At 39.5% G+C, this 18988-nt stretch overlaps 1 protein-coding gene and 1 long non-coding RNA gene across 13 annotated transcripts in view; one reads left to right on the forward strand and one right to left on the reverse strand.

Annotated features, from left to right (window-relative positions):
* LOC124134705 (titin homolog) overlaps nt 1–18988 on the forward strand; it is a 171274-nt gene that overhangs the window by 91801 nt on the left and 60485 nt on the right. For 9 of the 12 annotated variants that reach the window (XM_048381983.1, XM_048381987.1, XM_048381988.1 and 6 more), the window contains one exon: nt 15163–15174. The exons of the other annotated variants lie outside the window; for them this stretch is intronic. In XM_048381983.1, the coding sequence (XP_048237940.1) occupies nt 15163–15174 (12 nt within the window). The remainder of the gene's footprint in view (nt 1–15162; nt 15175–18988) is intronic. 12 annotated transcript variants of the gene reach the window in all.
* LOC124134707 overlaps nt 1–18988 on the reverse strand; it is a 48288-nt gene that overhangs the window by 1969 nt on the left and 27331 nt on the right. The window contains exon 2 of the long non-coding RNA XR_006861136.2: nt 1031–1132. This is a non-coding gene — a long non-coding RNA (uncharacterized LOC124134707). The remainder of the gene's footprint in view (nt 1–1030; nt 1133–18988) is intronic.

Genomic DNA, 18988 nt, shown 5'->3' on the forward strand with positions numbered 1-18988 from the left:
TGAAACTGATCTGACAGCTGATTGTCTGCCAGCTGTCATGTCAATTTCATGAATCTAGTGTTCAGTGTTTCTATCATATGTGAAAAGAACTAAAACAATAACATTGACGTAACAGATGACATTTTTTGTGTCATTCTGTTGATCGATGTCTGATATTTCTGATAATATGGTTATATTATCAATGAGGGGGCACGGGTGTCCCAGTCGTCTAAGGCGCCGTGATTCGCTGTGCAGAGTTGCGTCCCTTTGGCACGCCAGAAACCTATGATTGTGGGTTCGAATCCCCGTTCGCCCCGATTATGTTTCTAGGTTTTTCAGTACCATACCCGTGCCCGTGGGTTTCATCGAAGTGGTAAACGTCTGAGACCTGCATCACTTCGGGCTTTCCTCCCACATTAAGCTGACACGCCTCGATATAACTGGAATACTGTTAAAAGTGGCGTTAAACCCAACTCACTCACTTACTATATTATCAGTGAATGAGTGGCCTTTTGGTTAACACCTTGGTTTGTCGCATCTAAGACCAAGTTCGATTTCAGAAATGGTGTGAAGTTAATTCTTGGAGGCGGGATCATCAACACACTCACTCATAAGATGAATACTTGTTGGAGTTTACTCTTCCTGTGGAGACTCTGAATTACAATAGGTTCCCAGCTTCCTATACACAATGGATCAGTGGTCAGGCTTGGTTACCGATAGCATGATGCTCATAATATCAATCGCTGGTTCAGACTTATTAGTTAAAGGCCACACTCAGATAGCTGGAAAATTGCTGAGAGCAGCTTTAAACAAACACAAACGAACCAAGATGACAACAAACAAATCAGACAACAAAACATTCCAACAAGCAAACAATGTTCTCCTGACCCAATCATTTAACATCCATCCTCCATATTTCAGTTTGAAAAGTATGACATAAATACCATTTATCGAAATGATTTGGATTACTTGAAGTATGATGCTATCTCGGCGTACCTCCTGTCGCGAAACAATCTGATAGACCGGTACCTCTTGTACAGTCCTGTATTACCTGTTGGGGGAGAGTCGTTATCTCCACGCTTCACTGATCAGGTGAGCTTTATCAGGTCTCTGAACAAGTTCATTTTCTCGGGTCATCTCAGGTAACGCAGCCCTGTGGAATTTGATATACACTCCGTAAACTATCGTAAACATTCAACTTGTATGAACAAACAATGATACACAGACAGTGCACATGAAATTAATTTAGCTCATTTTGAAATATTTTGAAGTGATTTCTGTTATCTTTGAGAATGATGGTTGTCAAAGTTTGAAAAAGATCCTGTTTAAATTAATGAATTATTTTATTGGGTTGTTTTTAATTAAATGCCCTTTAATCTATTAGGATGTAAGGATCATAATCATGAAATTTATTATTTTCCTTGATGCACTTTGAAATCCGAATGTAGGATGATGTAATTATATATACATACAATATTTATCACTTCTAGATGAAATAGGGGCACAGTCACTGTGCAGAGTTATGTCCCTTGGGCACGCAGTAACCCATGATTGTGGGTTTGAATCCCGGTTTGCCTAAATTACGTTCTAGGTCTGTCAGCAGCATTCCTGTGCCTGGGGGTTTCAACAAAGTGGTAAACATCCGAGACCGTATCACTTTGGGTTTTCCTCACACATTAAACTGCGAGATAACTGGAATATTATTCAAAGTGTTTGAAAACCAACTCACTCACTCCCGATGAAACTTTAAACCTGAAAGTCTTGCACAAATAACAATAACATGACACGATAATCTTACCCAGAACATCCACTGTGATTCCGGGGACTACCAGTTCCCTGTCCCATGCTGTGGTAATGTAGGACAGTGTCACCCAAATGTAGGGATCTCCATAACTATCAACTGCTGGTATGTGTCAAGATTTCATTGTGTGTGTGTGTGTGTGTGTGTGTGTGTGTGTGCGTGTGCGTGCGTGTGTGTTGTGTGTGTGTGTGTTGTGTGTGTGTGTTGTGTGTGTGTGTGTGTGTGTGTGTGTGTGTGTGTGTGTGTGTGCGTGCGTGTGCGTGTGCGTGCGTGTGTGTTGTGTGTGTGTTGTGTGTGTGTGTGTGTGTGTGTGTGTGTGTGTGTGTGTGTGTGTGTGTGTGTGTGTGTGTGTGTGTGTGTGTGTGTTGACCATCCTTCATCTGTCAGAAACACTTATCATGTGGCTAATTCTACTTGTTGTATGTTAGGAGAGTTTACGACATAGCTTTCCTTATGACTGCACATAGGGACAAAACTCATTTTCTCCTTCTGTAGGATAATATAGTCTCTGACAATGATTTAACACCCTCTACCTCCGTAGCCATTATGTATGTGCAAGAAGCTATTTTTTGTACAATTATACTCATATTTCATGGTTTCAAATTTCTCAAACTTAACAAAGATATGTATTTTAATGACCATCTTTACATTCCTTTGTAGCTCATGTATTTGCAGAGTTGCAAAAGTGATTTTGTTGAAGAGCTCGTTGAGGTTACTATTTAAGTAATGATGACATAAATTTAAATTTAAAAATGAAGCAGGAACCACGATTTGTTTGTTTTAATTGGACATCTGTTTCAATTACATGTGACTTCAATAAAGAAGTTGATATTTGTTAAGCGACGAGGCATTCATATAGACATAATCTGTTTGGCAGTCCACTATTCATGTTAATTAATAAAGTCGTATCTTATCAACCTCTTCATTATGATCAAGGGGCGGTCGGCTAGCCTAGTGGTTAAAGCGTTCGTTTGTCATGCCGAAGACCCGGGTTCGATTCCCAACATGGGTACAATGTGTGAAGCCCATTTCTGGTGTCGCCCGCTGTGATATTGCTGGAATATTGCTAAAAGAATAAGAATAACATATTAATATTTCAACTCAGTGAAATCCATCAATCAGTTTGTTGTTGTCACTATGAGGGAATAACACACGTCAATATCATTTGGAAAGGACAAATCTGTTTTCGCCTTTGTTACTTGTCGTCAACAATATACAATAATTCTATGACCCAAGGCAATGTAAACAACGTGTGACATATGGTCACGAGGGCCATGTATAGACTGTCGTCTGTAATTGACAAGTATAAAGAAAGTGTGTTTACATGTCATCATTGTCCACCGAGATTCATTAAACAGGTCTTTTATTCTGTGTCCTGTGTCAACATATGTCCACTTGGTGGCCGAGCTTGACCCCTTTGAGGTCAGTTGCGTTTCTCACGCCATGTTTTGATATAAACAACATTATTTGTAGGTCATATAGCTCTAGGCTATTTGATATAGACGATACCACTGCCAAAAAAGACACGCTTTGTCAAACTGGTGACTGATTTTACAAGCTGTTATCGTTTCACCGATTTCAGTTTGTGAACATTGTTTAAATCCTTGTTTCCACTGTTCAGTCACAAGGTATGGGTCTGAATACAATATTCCTAAAAACGTCCCTAAATAATAATATAATAAATATGAAAAATCCATTTAAATACAACGTAACAACGCCAGAGAAAAAACAATCTCGATCATCCGCCTGAAAACCTCCATTGGGCATAACATGCAAAATAGTGGCAAAATAATTATGAATGGATCACTGAAATTACCAAATCACCAAACAATGTTTGTATTTTAAAGTAGAAAATTACAAAAAGAAAATGAATTACATAAAAATGTTTGAACTGAAACTGATCAACTGATCAAGATCTCAAACATAATGGAGGATTTTGCCAAAGGGACAAATGTTTATGCAAAATTGTTTACATGTTGTTTACTGTTAAGGAGGTTGAACATACAGGGGGATTAGATAGAGTGTGATACACAATATATCTTTCTGGACACAACACGGACACAGCATGGGCACAACACAGGCACATATGTCATGCCAGTGGGCAGATCTAGTTTCAGACAGGGTGCCAGAATATCAATTACCGAGCTGGACAGTTATGAGCGTCCATGTTTGGCTGCCTAGATCAAAGGTTTCATCATGAGAATAAGTATCTCTTAATGTTGGGATGAGACATGCCATCATGAACTGTTATTCATCATCAGGATTCCACATGGGAGGCTGCCAGTAGTGTTGCTGTAATGGATGCTGATTGCTTGATATCAATACAGTAGCTGTATCATTTTGTGTAAATATGTTTACCATCTTTCCTTGGTCTGTTTAGCTGTTTGTTTTTTGTTTTGTTTGTTGTTTAACGCCGCAATATTCCAGCTCTATGTCGAGTCTGGACAATCCAGTGATAGACATCATCAGCATCGATCCACGCCATTGGGATACAATGACATGCATCTTCATGGGTCGTCTGTTTGACTGAATTAAGATGGTTGCAAGTATTATTCAGTTTCAAACTAAGGACAGTTGAAACTTATACTGCTCAACTGTTGATAGGGATATTCCGAGTGTTCAGGTGGGGGGAGAAATCAGGTTGTTTGAGGGTACGATTTAGGTTTCACCTGACACAGGTTAAGCTTCATTCATAATGAACAAAAGTAGACATTTATATATGTTGTTGTCTCCCAATTTTTGTTAGTATGTGAGCTTTCATGGTGTCCTTATCAGGAATTGAGTAGGATATTATTGCTCATTTTGACTTTTTCCAAAACTGACTTATATCAGAAACAGAAATATATCAGTGTTGGGTAAACTTTAGGTAACAACAAACCAGGAATTACCTTTTACAAGCCATAACTGCAGACATTGCTCAAGATAAGCACCTGTCCGTAGGTCCGTGGCACGTAGATCTCATCTTAGGCCCGTAGTTTCAAAGTTGTATGGGTACTTATGGCCTGCAGTAAAGTTAGGTGTTGGTTTATTTGTTACAATAAGATGCACTGTTTTTATTTAGGGCCTGAAGAGTTTAGTCAGGGCCTGCAGCTTCTAAAGTCTGTGGGTCCTGAAGCCAGAGTGGCAATTGTTTTATTTCAAACATTGACTGCAGCTACTCATTTTCATTCTAAACAGCCTGTACACTGTTAATCGATAGTGTCTATGTTAAAGTCCTTGGTTATACACATTAAGTTTGTCATTCAATTCATACTTACCAATATTTGCTGCTCAATTTCATGTGCATGAACATTTTGTATGTTACTCAATTTCATGTTATTGTGTTATCAATTTCATTCTGTGCAACATGTGTCATGAGTGGTGTGCCTGCCTATTGGACAGTAGCTCAGGCACCACCCTTTGTTGCAGAGTTGCATCCCTTAGGTGTGCCAGAAACCTATGAAATGGTAAATGTCCGAGACTGGCATCAATTGGGGCTTTCTTCTAACATCAAGTTGACACGGTGTGACATAATGGACACACTGTTCAAAGCCATGTTAAACAACCTCACTCACTCACTCACTCACTCACTCACTCACTCACTCACTCCAAATTGGTAGTTTTTTAAAACCCATTGTACAAAAGCCATGATATTGCTTGAATATTTCTGAAAGTGTTTTATAAATTAACACCCTAAATATTTGTGCCATGGTGCAATGTTTCATTCTGTAATAACCCACACACACATGAGTCTTAACAAACGACATGTCTGACACTTCAGTCTTCCACCTCTCCCAACTTAGCTTCTGTGTTGTCGATTCCATATCGTGAAGTATGTCAGTAGAGACATAGGTTTACGTGATATGCGTAAGTACCATAAATATGATATGAGTCTCACGTACATGGCGGTAATCCCCCACGTCAGTCCTCAGGGAGATCTTGGGCGGAATACGGGAAACCCGATACCAGGCTGATTGGGAGGGGTAGGGTCGGGGGGGACTCCTATGGCGTAGTGTAGATACTGTGTCTTATGATAGTGGATAGAGGTGTGCGTGCATGAGTGATGGGGATAGATAGATTAAACAGACATTTTTCTGGACTTGTCCCTTCCAGTACCTCTCATCTGTAGCCTGGTTCTGTCTTTATCAACTGAATCCTTTAATGTGAAACAGGATATCAGACTCTTATGTTACTTACATAGAAAATATTTACCTGTCATCAATCATATGGGGACAATGGACTAGCATGGTGTTAGGAGCAGTCACTCATCATTTGAATACCCTGGTTTGACTTCATAGGGTATAATATGTGAAACCATTTCTGGTGTCCTGGGGGCAGTTGGGTAGCCTAGTGGTTAAAGCATTCGCTCGTCACGCCGAAGACCCGGCTTCGATTCCCGACATGGGTACAATGTGTGAAGCCTGTTTCTGGTGTCCCCCGCTGTGATATTGCTGGAATATTGTGGCATAAAACCATGCTCACTACCTCACTCTGTGTCCCAATTATTGCTATTGCTGAATATGGTGACACACAATGTCCATCATCACCCATGCCAGTGCTCTCATCTGTATGCTTAACCAGCCTTCATGCAACTCTCTGGTGCATTCAAAGGTTGTTTGGGCAATTGTTCTGGCTTGAATATTGCCTCGTACCGTGCAATCAATGTTACATGACTGACGGCAGTATTAATCCCATTATGTCACTCTCCTCATCTCCAGGACATTTTGGCATAATAAAAACCAGATTCGTCCCTACCTACTGTCCATCAGTACTTATTGCTTGATGTACAGCTCAACACAATTGGTACCCAAACACACTAACTAAAACAATACAACCTCTATGACAAAGAAAAGCATCAATAGTTGCATGTTGAAGTATGACTTCAAGGAAATCTTTTAGTCCTCAATCTGCCAACTTATCTCTTCATCATTTTTGGGGGTACTGGTGGCCAAGTCACCTAAGGCGCCGCGATTCGCTGTGCAGAGTTGCGTTCCTTGGGCACGCCAGAAACCTATTATAATGGGGGTTGGAATCCCGGTTAGCCTGATTATGTTTCTAGGTTTGTCAGCACCATACCCGAGCTCGTGGGTAAATGTCTGAGACCTGCATCACTTCTGACTTTCCTCCCACATTAAGCTGACGAGCCATGATATAACTGGAATACTGTTAAAAGTGGCGTTACACCTAACTCACTCACTTCATTTTTAAACAGATGTGATGATATTCTGTCTCACTGTTTATAAATATGTTTATGTCTCTATGCTACAGGGAAGCATTTGTCCCAGCTGGAGGTGTTTGTATAAAGACATAATTGTCAAAGGCACAATGCATCAGTTGTGCCACAAGGGTGCGTCATATCTATTGTTTCGGCGGGTCATTACCCTTTCTATCGACCTCCGCATTTGCAACTCAGAGGTCAGGGGGGCACAGGTAGCCCGATTGTCGCTGCTTTGCTGTGCAGAGTTGTGTCCCTTGGGCATGCCAGAAACCTATGATTGTGGGTTTGAATCCCAGTTCGCCCAAATTTGTTTAGGATTCACCGAAGTGGTAAATTTCTGAAACCTGCATCACTTCGGGCTTTCCTCCCACATCAAGCTGACACACCGTGATATAACTGGAAAACAGTTCAAAGCGGGGTTAAACCCAACTCACTCACTCACAGAGGTTGGACGATGAGATTCAGATGAGAGAGGAGCGAGCCTCTGTTCTAGGTCTTGCATCATCGGGTAAAGCACAGCATGTTTGTGGCTCATGTGGAATAAGTCAGTCAGACCCTCCTTTGCATGCAACATGGACACACGAGGTGTGAGTCTATAACACCCTAGAGAGCGCTAACCTGTTCGTAATCTGGGCTCTTTGATTAGCATTCTTGGAGCTGAGTGAGTTTGGTTTTACGCCACTTTTACCAATATTCCAGCAATCTCACGGTGGGGGAAACAAGAAATGGGCTTCACAGATTGTACCCATGTCGGGATTCGAACCCAGGTCTTCGGCATGACGAACGAACGCTTTAACCATTAGGCCACCCGACCGCTCCTCTAGGAGCTGAAGTAGATAGTCACATGTTGTGGAGGACACCATCTTGATGCTTTCCTGTGTCTTTGCAGACTCTAGCATCTTAGTTACATGCTTTGCTCTGTATGATAAAGGTGCTGATGTCGCAAAAGCATCACAAAAGTGTGAATGGGGATGTCAATACTGTGTTAAACTAAGGGGAAAATCAAAGGTCAAATGAAATGAAAATGATCACCATAAACTGAGATAATCCAAGACAGTCATCTCAACCATTCTTTGCATAAAGCACACCTCATTGGAACTAAACCTGATGACAGTTTTTTCTATTTCAAACTGTATAAGTGGCTTATATGAGGCACGGGTGTCCCAGTCGTCTAATGCGCCATGATTCACTGTGCAGAGTTGCGTCCCTTGGGCAAACCAGAAACCTATGATTGTGGCTTCGAATCCCGGTTCGCCCCGATTATGCTCTAGGTTTGTCAGCACCATACCCGTGTTCATGGGTTTCACCGAAGTGGTAAACGTCTGAGACCTGCATCACTTTGGGCTTTTCTCCCACATTAAGCTGATATGCGATGATATAACTGGAATACTGTTAAAAGCGGCGTTAAAAACGTGCAAGGCTTGTATCACTTTGGTCTGCCATGATGTGTGAGTTTCATCAAAGTGCTAAACGTCTAAACCTTGGATCACTTTATTCTGCCATGGCAAACCTGGATAAAAACCCAACTCACTCACAGCATAATTCCCTTTGGTTTTCTTCTTACATGATGGAGACATGCTTTGGTATAAACTAACACTGTTACAAGTGGTGTTTAATCACTCACTCACTTTCACAGTATTAACATGCCAGGCACAGATCGCTGAGACAAGTACGTCTTAGATAAGGAAACACAGCTATGCCAACCTTTTCAATTAAAAAAAATCAGCTACAACAGAAATTTCATAAATACCTAATGTCTCGTACACCTAGGCAGTAATTTACAGCTGGCAGTGTCGTCACACAACTAGGGCAGTGTGTAAAGTGTGACAGAGGTGCTTCAGTGTAGAGCTCTGGCACATGGGAGATACATTATTTACTGTTTACAGCGTTGTATACCGAGTGTATGCATACGTCTGGGACCACGTGTGTGTCCCTGGTGATACCCTTGGGTTAGGTAAAGTCTGTTTTAGGGACCAGGGAGGTTTGTGTCGTGGACTTTATACTGGTTGGACAATTTTTGTGTGTGTCAGTTTGTATATTTTAAAAGATTGTTGTCATGGATATTTGTGCAAGGTCATTTGGATTGAGATATTTATGTTAAAATTATATTTTTGATATTCTGATGTTTTTGGCTCTATGTGAAGTTAAATGATAAATCCACTTTATTTCGCTGCTTGTCTTTGTTACAAATCAGTTTGTTCAACTGTTAGATCTCGAAACAGCATTATGCTTGACAGATTGAATGGTGGCTTGAGTCAAGAAAATAATGTTATATCTTAAACCCTGACAATGAATTGGGTAGGGTTGTTTAGCTTTGTTGCTAGTGGAGGTTATTCCTCAATGAATGCCCCCCTAGACAGTCAAAGACACTTGCTATTTTATTGCCATCAGTTGACATCAGTGTTATCAGTCTCGGTGGGAGGCATATCTCAGTGTGGGGAGTTGGAAGGATTTAATCATCATCATATACAAGTCTACAGGGATTATGTAATGCGAACCTCTCAAGTCAAGTCATTAAGTAATTACTTTGTGATGTCGAGGAGAGTTAGAAGCAGATAGCTCAGTGAGGTTGACATGAGAGAATGGGCAGACAGGTTGTTATGTAATCCCCACTTTGTCAATATTGATGTTGTTAAGGAAGGTCAGAGATAGCTTTGACAGATGGCACTAGTGATTGTGTGTTGCCACTTTCTGATGGGTGTCGGTTCCTTTGATCTAAGGAACTACGTGTATTAATATCGATTTGTGTAGCGACCTTGAACATTGGAAAAATTGGACCATGTTCTAACTTATGAAAGGTAAGCTGATACCACTAATTGTACAACTTGTGTGTTCAGGGGACCTTAAGGGTAGTGAGGTAGCTTAGTGGTTAGAGTGATTGTTGGTCATGCTGAAACCTCAGGTTCAAATCCCTACATAAGTAGAATGCGTGAAGTCCATTCTTGTTGTCCCATATTTTGGTGTTGCTGGAACATTAATAAAGAAGTGAAAATTATCACTCACCAATGTCAGTGCCCAATCTCCATATAGCAACATCTTTCCTGCAACTCTAAAGTACATTTAAAAGATTCTTTTGTGCAAAACAACAAAGAGCCTCTGGTTTTACCTACGGCCATAACTAACCATCTAATCTCATGGTACTGAGTGCTTGTTGTCCATCTTGAGGCCTCAGGTAACGCTGTTAGCTCTTCAACTTGGCCCCATTAATGTTCCTTGGTCTGTTGACACCATATCCTGGTTCTGTGGTTTTACCAAAGTGGACTAACATTTAGTCCCAGAAATGAAGTCTTATTTTTTTTTATCAAATCCAAAGGGAGCCAAGAACAATGATTAATTTCAGGCCTAGAGAATCTAGACTTGCCAAGTCATTCTAGACTTGAGTTGGATTCTTTTATTACAAAGTGGTAAGCCTCCACAACCTGGGGTATAAAATGTTCTGAACCACCCATTCTTTAAAGCTGAATAAAACTAGGCGAGGTGATGTTAAATGGGGTTTAACATCACGTCCAAGATTATTGCACTTATATAGCGATGTGCATGCATGTGTATATGTGAGTCGCTGCTTGTACTAGTCTGGACTGATGCTGATTTATAGTGCCAGGCCACTGAGATACCATGCCGCAGTTTAACAGGAATACCCCACTCAGACACAGTATACTGACTCTGAGCTGACCAGTCCTTGTTTTAGCCCCTTAATGATGAGCGCCAGTCAGGGTAACAACAAGTATATTTTTTTTACGTCTTTTGGTATGAAATGGCCGGGGATTGAACCCATGACCTTCCGATCTCTGGGTGGACGCTCTACCACTAGACCACATAGGCATTTGACAAAAACTGGGGTCTAATGGCTACAATGTATGACTTCATCACTTATACAAGTGTCTGCATGCACTGTTGTTCATGCTATCAACCACTGGTTCAGACAGGCTACCTGGATTACAGCCTTTGGTTTACAGGCTGCCCTGATATAGCAGTGACATTGTTTGATATACTTTGCCATGAAAGAGTTTTCACTCACACCATGGCTTTAAGCGTTCAATCTCTTTCAACCTCCTCTGATCTCCTCCGACCTCCTTCTGCCTGACAGGTTGTATAATGTTTAAGTGGTCACTCTCCTCCCTCTCTGTGACATAAGGCTTGTCTGATTAGCTCTACATGGGTGGCTAGCTTGGTGTGAGATAGAGATAGATCTGGCAGAGATAGCACACAGTATTTCTTTAGTCCGGATTTCACAGCCATTAGACCGTCATTAATCCAGAATGCGTTGAGCCAGGAGCTGAGTGATGGATATACGGACAGACATTGTGTTTGGGTAATTGGCCTCCACAGGAATGTCTTACAGATGTCTTATTCGTCTGTCTGAAGTCAGTTTTCTAAAGAATTTTGAAAATGTTTGAAAGTAAGAATTCTTTAGTTAGCTATTTTCCTGAAATATGTTGTAAATATATTGCAATGATATTACAAAGCAGTTTTACTTTTCTAACATATAATTAGCGGAAAGTGCATTGTCACATTGCAGTATCTTATGAGGTGAAAGGCATCTTGCATTTGAACACATCAACTGTTATATTAGAAGAGCTCTCTTTCTTATTCACATTGCCAAATGAATCATGTACATAAAAATGTATAGTATGTTTCATCGCTATTTTGTGTTTTACACCCAGTGGAATCAGTTTCGGCATATAATCTTCGGTGGTTATTCTCTGGCATTGACATTTATTATTCAAGGACTGGTGAAAAAACCGAAAGGGGTGTCTAAGTCATAACTATATGAATATAGATATATTTAATGTATAACTCATTGACCAATTCCGTTGCCCCTTCTTGATTCACCAATGAATTTAATCATGTTTCATACACTTGGTTGAAAGTCCCAGTAACGAAAACACCTGTGTGTGGCCATTGATCTCACAAGACTACCTCTGTTATGGTTTCCCCAAACATCAGCATAATTGAACCAATCCAATTTACAAGGCTGTGCTTCATCCTTGCATGTGATACTATTGACATTGGCCCAGTCTAGTCTATTACCAGCTGATATATGTACACCATGCACACTACGATCTGACAGTGAGTGATCAGTTTCACTCCAGGTGTTGCACATTTCCTACCCGATCCATCACATGACTTGTACATTACTCCAGGCAGAGTGATGACAAGGCTACTGTTGGATGATGCCATATGAGGAGACTGTCATGTTTTATGTTTTTTACATAATTTGATTGTTTTGTTTTGATCTGGAAATTGTTTCTTCTTGGCCTGGAGGGATTATGGCTTGTAGAAAGAAATTGATATGAATGTTTGTCGTTATTTTGAATTTTGGAAAATAGCATCAATCAGAAAGCTGTGTTGGTGCAAATGAAGAAGAAAGTATTTGTCAAAATATTCATATTAATATTATATTTGAGGCTAGAATTTATTATTCATACTGTTTAATATTCCTCTCAAAAGGTGTAGTGAATTATGACACCTTCTTTTCAAGTAAAGCAACTTTTTAGGATAATGACATGAGTTTTTGACCTAATTTTTAGAGATTTTATGTCATCAAAGCTTCTAAGCTAAGGAGGGGCGGTCGGGTAGCCTAGTGGGAAAAGCGTTCGCTGGTCACGCCAAAGACCCTGGTTTGATTCCCGACATGGGTACAATGTATGAAGCCCTTTTGTGTGTGCCTCATCATTGTGTTTGTAAATGTATTTTGCTTCCAAACTGCTCCAAATTATATTGCTTACATGTTACTGGGACAACACAAGAGTTCCTGAGTTGGACAGAGCAAAAATGGTCAAGTGTCCTTTTTTTAGTTAACCAACCATTTACCAACTATTTGTTCGACCATAGTGACGTAGCCATTTCCTTATTAGATTGCCATTTGATCCCAGGTTGAAAGTGGAGCAATTAATATCACCTGCCATCGTTTTTATCAAGGGAGGGGTGAGTGTTGTCAATATCGCTATCGACATCAGCTCATTACAGAGACATTACTACGTGGTATAGTAGCAGCTGGACATTGACAAGGTTTCTCTGTTATCTGACCTTGTCAGTAGTTCTTCAGTGAGGTGAGACATGGAGGATGAGAAGACCTTTATAGCTTTACCTGAGAACTCTAGGGTTACTACAGTCGAACCTTGTGTTGAACTTAGATGTGTCAAATTCCCTGTTGTCTCAAACTTATTTGGGAGTCCCATGTATCCTAATTAATTATACACAAGGCTATTTAGAAAGTGGTCAAATGTAACAAATGTTATATTTGAAATTACACTTTCTTAGTAAAGTACAGATTCACATACTTTTTCGGGGTTGAGTCCTGTCAAGGATTCGAACCCACACTTGCCAGTGTGAGGCACCTAATCGCTTACGATCATTGTAGCGCTAACATTGCTGTGGAACGGGGCCCTGGTTCTTAATGTATAGCTTGTCGTCATGTTAAAAGTGAATTAGTTTAGGTGCTGTTAGACACATACACGTAGGGCAAAGTTAATAAAAAGAAATCTAACAAAATTGGTCCTTTAAATCTATCCAAATGGTTATACTAGTAACCAGATGCAAGCTTTCCAAAAGTATGTATTCTTTACAAAAAACATGGAGCTTTGGGGTAGCCTGGTAGTTTTAGCGTTCCATTCAATTCCCAATATAGGTGTCCATTGCTGGTGTTCCCTGCCATGATATTTTTGAAATATTGCCCAAAGTGGCGTAAAACCATACTCACTCACCACTAAACCATAATATTTATCACAGATTATAAAAGATTTTGTTTCAATACCGGACATCACTGCAGTGATGATGACATGGTTTATTACATCCTGATTCATTCATGGTGCAATACAAACACAACAACCATATGTGCACTCCTCGAGTGTCATTGTGTGATCACCAAGGCCTTGATATTGACGAGACTGATAACATGAACAGACACACATGACACTTGCTGTCACAGATGATGGGTTTGCTATAGACAACACCCTGGCACTGAGATGGAGGTGTACAGACAAGCACTCATACAGTATGAGACGAAAACTGTACATATTATGATGACAACTAATGAGCATGACAGTGAGTGGGCATTAACAGAATTTCCGTTTTATCAAGGTGTCAGCTTGCTTTTATACAATCAGGATGACCATCCTTCTGTGAAATCCAGGGACATAACATATTTTTGGCCGTGCCAAAAATGTTTAATCCTGCTAGTCGGAACTTCACTCATGGTACAATTTTTATTTATAATTTAGTGTTAGTACAAGACCAAACAGAATTTTACTTGACTCAGGCTTGGAAAAGTGGTTGAAGTCTCAGATTGATGTTTTGTAAGTTGTGACATGAAGTCTTAGCATGTCTTCCTTTGCACAGATCTATATGATGGTATCCTACAGAGCGTTTCACAAAAACATGGTCCATGTTTATTTTTTTTCAATTCACTCGTTTTTTTTATGTGAACATGTCTTTGATTTCATTTGTCTATAAAGGTTATAGTGTGACGCAACAAAATTACATTTTTACCTTGGGTTTGTTTTCTGCTTTTGGCTGAGATTTTTTAATTATCGAAATAGTTTGGTCGCTTTTATTTCTTTATACGTAGCGTGTGTAACGATTTACGGCTTCACGTTTTGATTTATATTAGTCAGATGAAGGAAACACTTGATGATAACCTTTGAATTTTTAAAGCCACATGAATAGTTTGAAAAGAACAAAACAGTTTTTCTTGTTGTTGATAGTGTTATAAATCTCTGTGTAAATATTTTATGACATATATCTTTATATTAATCTCGTCTTAGTATTCTGTTGGATTTTGAGGGATTTGTGGTTCTGACAGAATAATCTATCTTGGCATTATGCTGCAGAAAATCTGCTGATTATGTGCATAGAAACTAGCTTCAAGAACAACCATGTGTTGAATATGTATGAATGGTTGCTTGCTCCTTATGCAGTGTTTATGAATATCATCACAGTCATTAGTTGATGTAGAATCTGCAGGTAATCAACTCAGTTGATTACTGGTAAGTGTTAAAAAGAAATAGTCATAATTTGCAAAAAATGTTTATTTCGACAATTATGTTTATGATGATTTATTTTGTATAATTCACAGATCCATTTAATGGCATTAGTGTTAAAAATATAATATTCATAATTTCTGAAAAAATGCATTTGTAAAGACAATTATGTTTATAATGATTTTATTTTGTATAATTCACAGATCCAATTAATGGTAAGTAATGTGTGTAGTGATAATGATTAGTATTTGTATATTCACCTTCTGACAGATAAATAACTCATATTGACCTATGAAACAAACTCCTCACTGTATATGTTAAATATCTTGTTTGTTGTGTGTGGCATGATTATATGTAAAACTCACAATTGTTATATATATACACACATATATTAACCAATATTTCATCTATTTCTCAATATCTAACCACTTTGTAGAACTCCCAGTGAAATTACTTTAGTTATTACTAAAAAAGCATTTATTAATATAGATATCTACCAGTATACCATGTTGTCAAATAATTCACGGATCACGATATTAATCATGTTTTAAGTAGTACAAACATATATTATATGATTAATCACTTAGAAACAATTTATGCCATGTGGGCAGCGGAATTGCCAATTGTATCCTTTCTTACAACCTAAAGATAACATTAACCAGGCGCAGACTGTTCATTCTCATATAAAAGTGGCGGTGGGGTAGCCAAGTGGTTAAAGTGTTCACTCGTCAAGCTGAAGATCAGGGTTCGAGTCCCCACATGGGCATAATGTGTGAAGCCTATTTCTGGTATCCCCTGCCACGATATTGCTGGATTATTGCTAAAAGTAGCGTAAAACATTCTCATTTACTCATTTATAAACATCGAAACAAATAAAAATTTATAATACTAGAACCCGGAATGTACTCAGCAAGTACCTGTCATTTGTATCAAGTTCCAATATGACAGTACATGTCAGGTTTTGATAGTTTCATTCTGAATACAGTGATTACTTCCCTGAAAGTAAAATGACATTTGAGAAACTTAATATCTATATATATGGACAAATGTTAATGCTCACAAATTCATCCTCTTGCATGGAAGTGATGGGGTAGAAAGGATCCCCTTGCTGCAGTCTACAAGACTGAAATGTCATGAATCCATCATGGAAGTGATGGGGTAGAAAGGATCCCCTTGCTGCAGTCTACAAGACTGAAATATCATGAATCCATCATGGAAGTGATGGGGTAGAAAGGATCCCCTTGCTGCAGTCTACAAGACTGAAATGTCATGAATCTATCATGGAAGTGATGGGGTAGAAAGGATCCCCTTGCTGCAGTCTACAAGACTGAAATGTCATGAATCTATCATGGAAGTGATGGGGTAGAAAGAATCCCCTTGCTGCAGTCTACAAGACTGAAATGTCATGAATCCATCATGGAAGTGATGGGGTAGAAAGAATCCCCTTGCTGCAGTCTACAAGACTGAAATGTCATGAATCCATCATGGAAGTGATGGGGTAGAAAGGATCCCCTTGCTGCAGTCTACAAGACTGAAATGTCATGAATCCATCATGGAAGTGATGGGGTAGAAAGGATCCCCTTGCTGCAGTCTACAAGACTGAAATATCATGAATCCATCATGGAAGTGATGGGGTAGAAAGGATCCCCTTGCTGCAGTCTACAAGACTGAAATGTCATGAATCTATCATGGAAGTGATGGGGTAGAAAGGATCCCCTTGCTGCAGTCTACAAGACTGAAATGTCATGAATCTATCATGGAAGTGATGGGGTAGAAAGAATCCCCTTGCTGCAGTCTACAAGACTGAAATGTCATGAATCCATCATGGAAGTGATGGGGTAGAAAGGATCCCCTTGCTGCAGTCTACAAGACTGAAATGTCATGAATCTATCATGGAAGTGATGGGGTAGAAAGGATCCCCTTGCTGCAGTCTACAAGACTGAAATGTCATGAATCCATCATGGAAGTGATGGGGTAGAAAGGATCCCCTTGCTGCAGTCTACAAGACTGAAATGTCATGAATCCATCATGGAAGTGATGGGGTAGAAAGGATCCCCTTGCTGCAGTCTACAAGACTGAAATGTCATGAATCCATCATGGAAGTGATGGGGTAGAAAGGATCCCCTTGCTGCAGTCTACAAGACTGAAATGTCATGAATCTATCATGGAAGTGGGGGCACGGGTGGCCCAGTCGTCTAAGGCACCGCGATTCGCTGTGCAGAGTTGCGTCCCTTGGGCACTCCAGAAACCTATGATTGTGGGTTCGAATCCAGGTTCGCCCCGATTATGTTTCTAGGTTTGTCAGCACAATACCCGTGCTCGTGGGTTTCACCGAAGTGGTAAACGTCCGAGACCTGCATCACTTCGGGCTTTCCTCCCACATTAAGCTGACACGCCGCGATATATAACTGGAATACTGTTAAAAGCAGCATTAAACCAAACTCACTCACTCACTCACTATCATGGAAGTGATTGGGTAGAAAGGATCCCATAGCTGCAGTCTACAAGAGTGAAATGTCATGAAACTGTGACCACATTTTCAAACTTTATGCACTCACTCACTTTCTTGGCCCCTCTACTATGTATACTTCAGGTTCCATGTTCTTCAGCAGGTCTTCAACTGTGGCAGACATGCAGTGTCTATGTAGATTGTTACACTTTGAATTTTAAAACATGCTAAAAATGCTTTGAGAGGTTTTGCAATTGATGTATATTTGTGAAAAGGGGAGACTTTTTGCAAGTTTCAAAACCTTTGAATATTTGACAGGGATTTACATCTACTTTGTTGCATTCCTGACACTTAGAGGGATCAGGGCAGGATCTTAGGCATTCTTCTAACAACAGCTCACAAAATGTATTGTACTTGGTGATCTCCTGAGGAGGACAGTTTGGCTTACAAGTACAAAGCCAAAGAGATGTCAGAATTTGTCTCCTCAGTTGGTGTTACTCTGACCATGGACATGTCTATCGGGCCAATCCATTCATACTGAAATTAGATATTATGGAAATGGGATTTCATCCAATAGCATTTACTATATAGGGCAAAAGGAAAGGCCTTATTGCAGTCCAGATATTTGAATATAAAGTTTCTTAAATGTTGTTTTACTTATTAGGAAGTACTTGCTGCTTTCAGAAAGAAACTATGTAAACTTGATTTATGAAGTGTAATATTGAAATTAGATATCTATGTAGATATGCAAATTCATCATCTTACATTAACATATCAGGGCAAAAGGAAGCACCTTGTTGCAGTCCAGCTATTTAAATATTAAGTTTCTTTGATGCAATTTTACTTTCAGGGAAGTCATCACTGTATTCAGAATGAAACTATCAAAACTTGATGTATGGAGTGTGATAGAATAACAGGATATGGATGTTGATATGCAAATTCATCATCTTGCATGGAAATGAAGGGGTAGAAAGGATCACCTTGCTGCAGTCCAGAGGACTGAAATGTCATGAAACTTTTAAGGAAGTACTGGTTGCTTTTAGAATGAAACAATCAAAGCTTGACGTATATGATATGTTAAAATTCAGTCTGGAAGAGGAAATGTCACAAAAGGTTTTAATCTTGATTTCATTCATTCTTTTGTGAATATAAATTAGATGTGAAAAAGAGGGTGAACCAAAATACATGATTGAGAACTTAATGCATGCACTCTTTTCCTGTTGAACTAAATCATAAGTGGTTTCAAACAGATCTTGCTATATAACCGTATGTAGTTATGTTGAATGTTTTGGTTTCAGTCAGTATGACTGAGATATCATCTATGTTTTGTCTGTTTCATTGTCAGATTTATTGTTTGTCACAGTTGCCAATTGCTTGCTGATCTGATGCAGCTTATGATAAATTGTGTGCAAATATTTTGCTGAATTTTGACATTGCTGTGGATTGTCAGCGTCTGAGCATTTTCTTAAAAAACATTTTCGATCTTTGTTGTAATGTAACATGTCAGAATTTAAGCAGTGCAATATTTTTAGATTTCCAGACAGGCGAATGGTAGTTTGAATAAGGATTTGTAACATTCC

The sequence above is a fragment of the Haliotis rufescens genome, unplaced genomic scaffold, assembly GCF_023055435.1.
Source record: "Haliotis rufescens isolate VD_foot unplaced genomic scaffold, xgHalRufe1.0.p SCAF_4, whole genome shotgun sequence".
Classification (NCBI taxonomy): domain Eukaryota; kingdom Metazoa; phylum Mollusca; class Gastropoda; order Lepetellida; family Haliotidae; genus Haliotis; species Haliotis rufescens.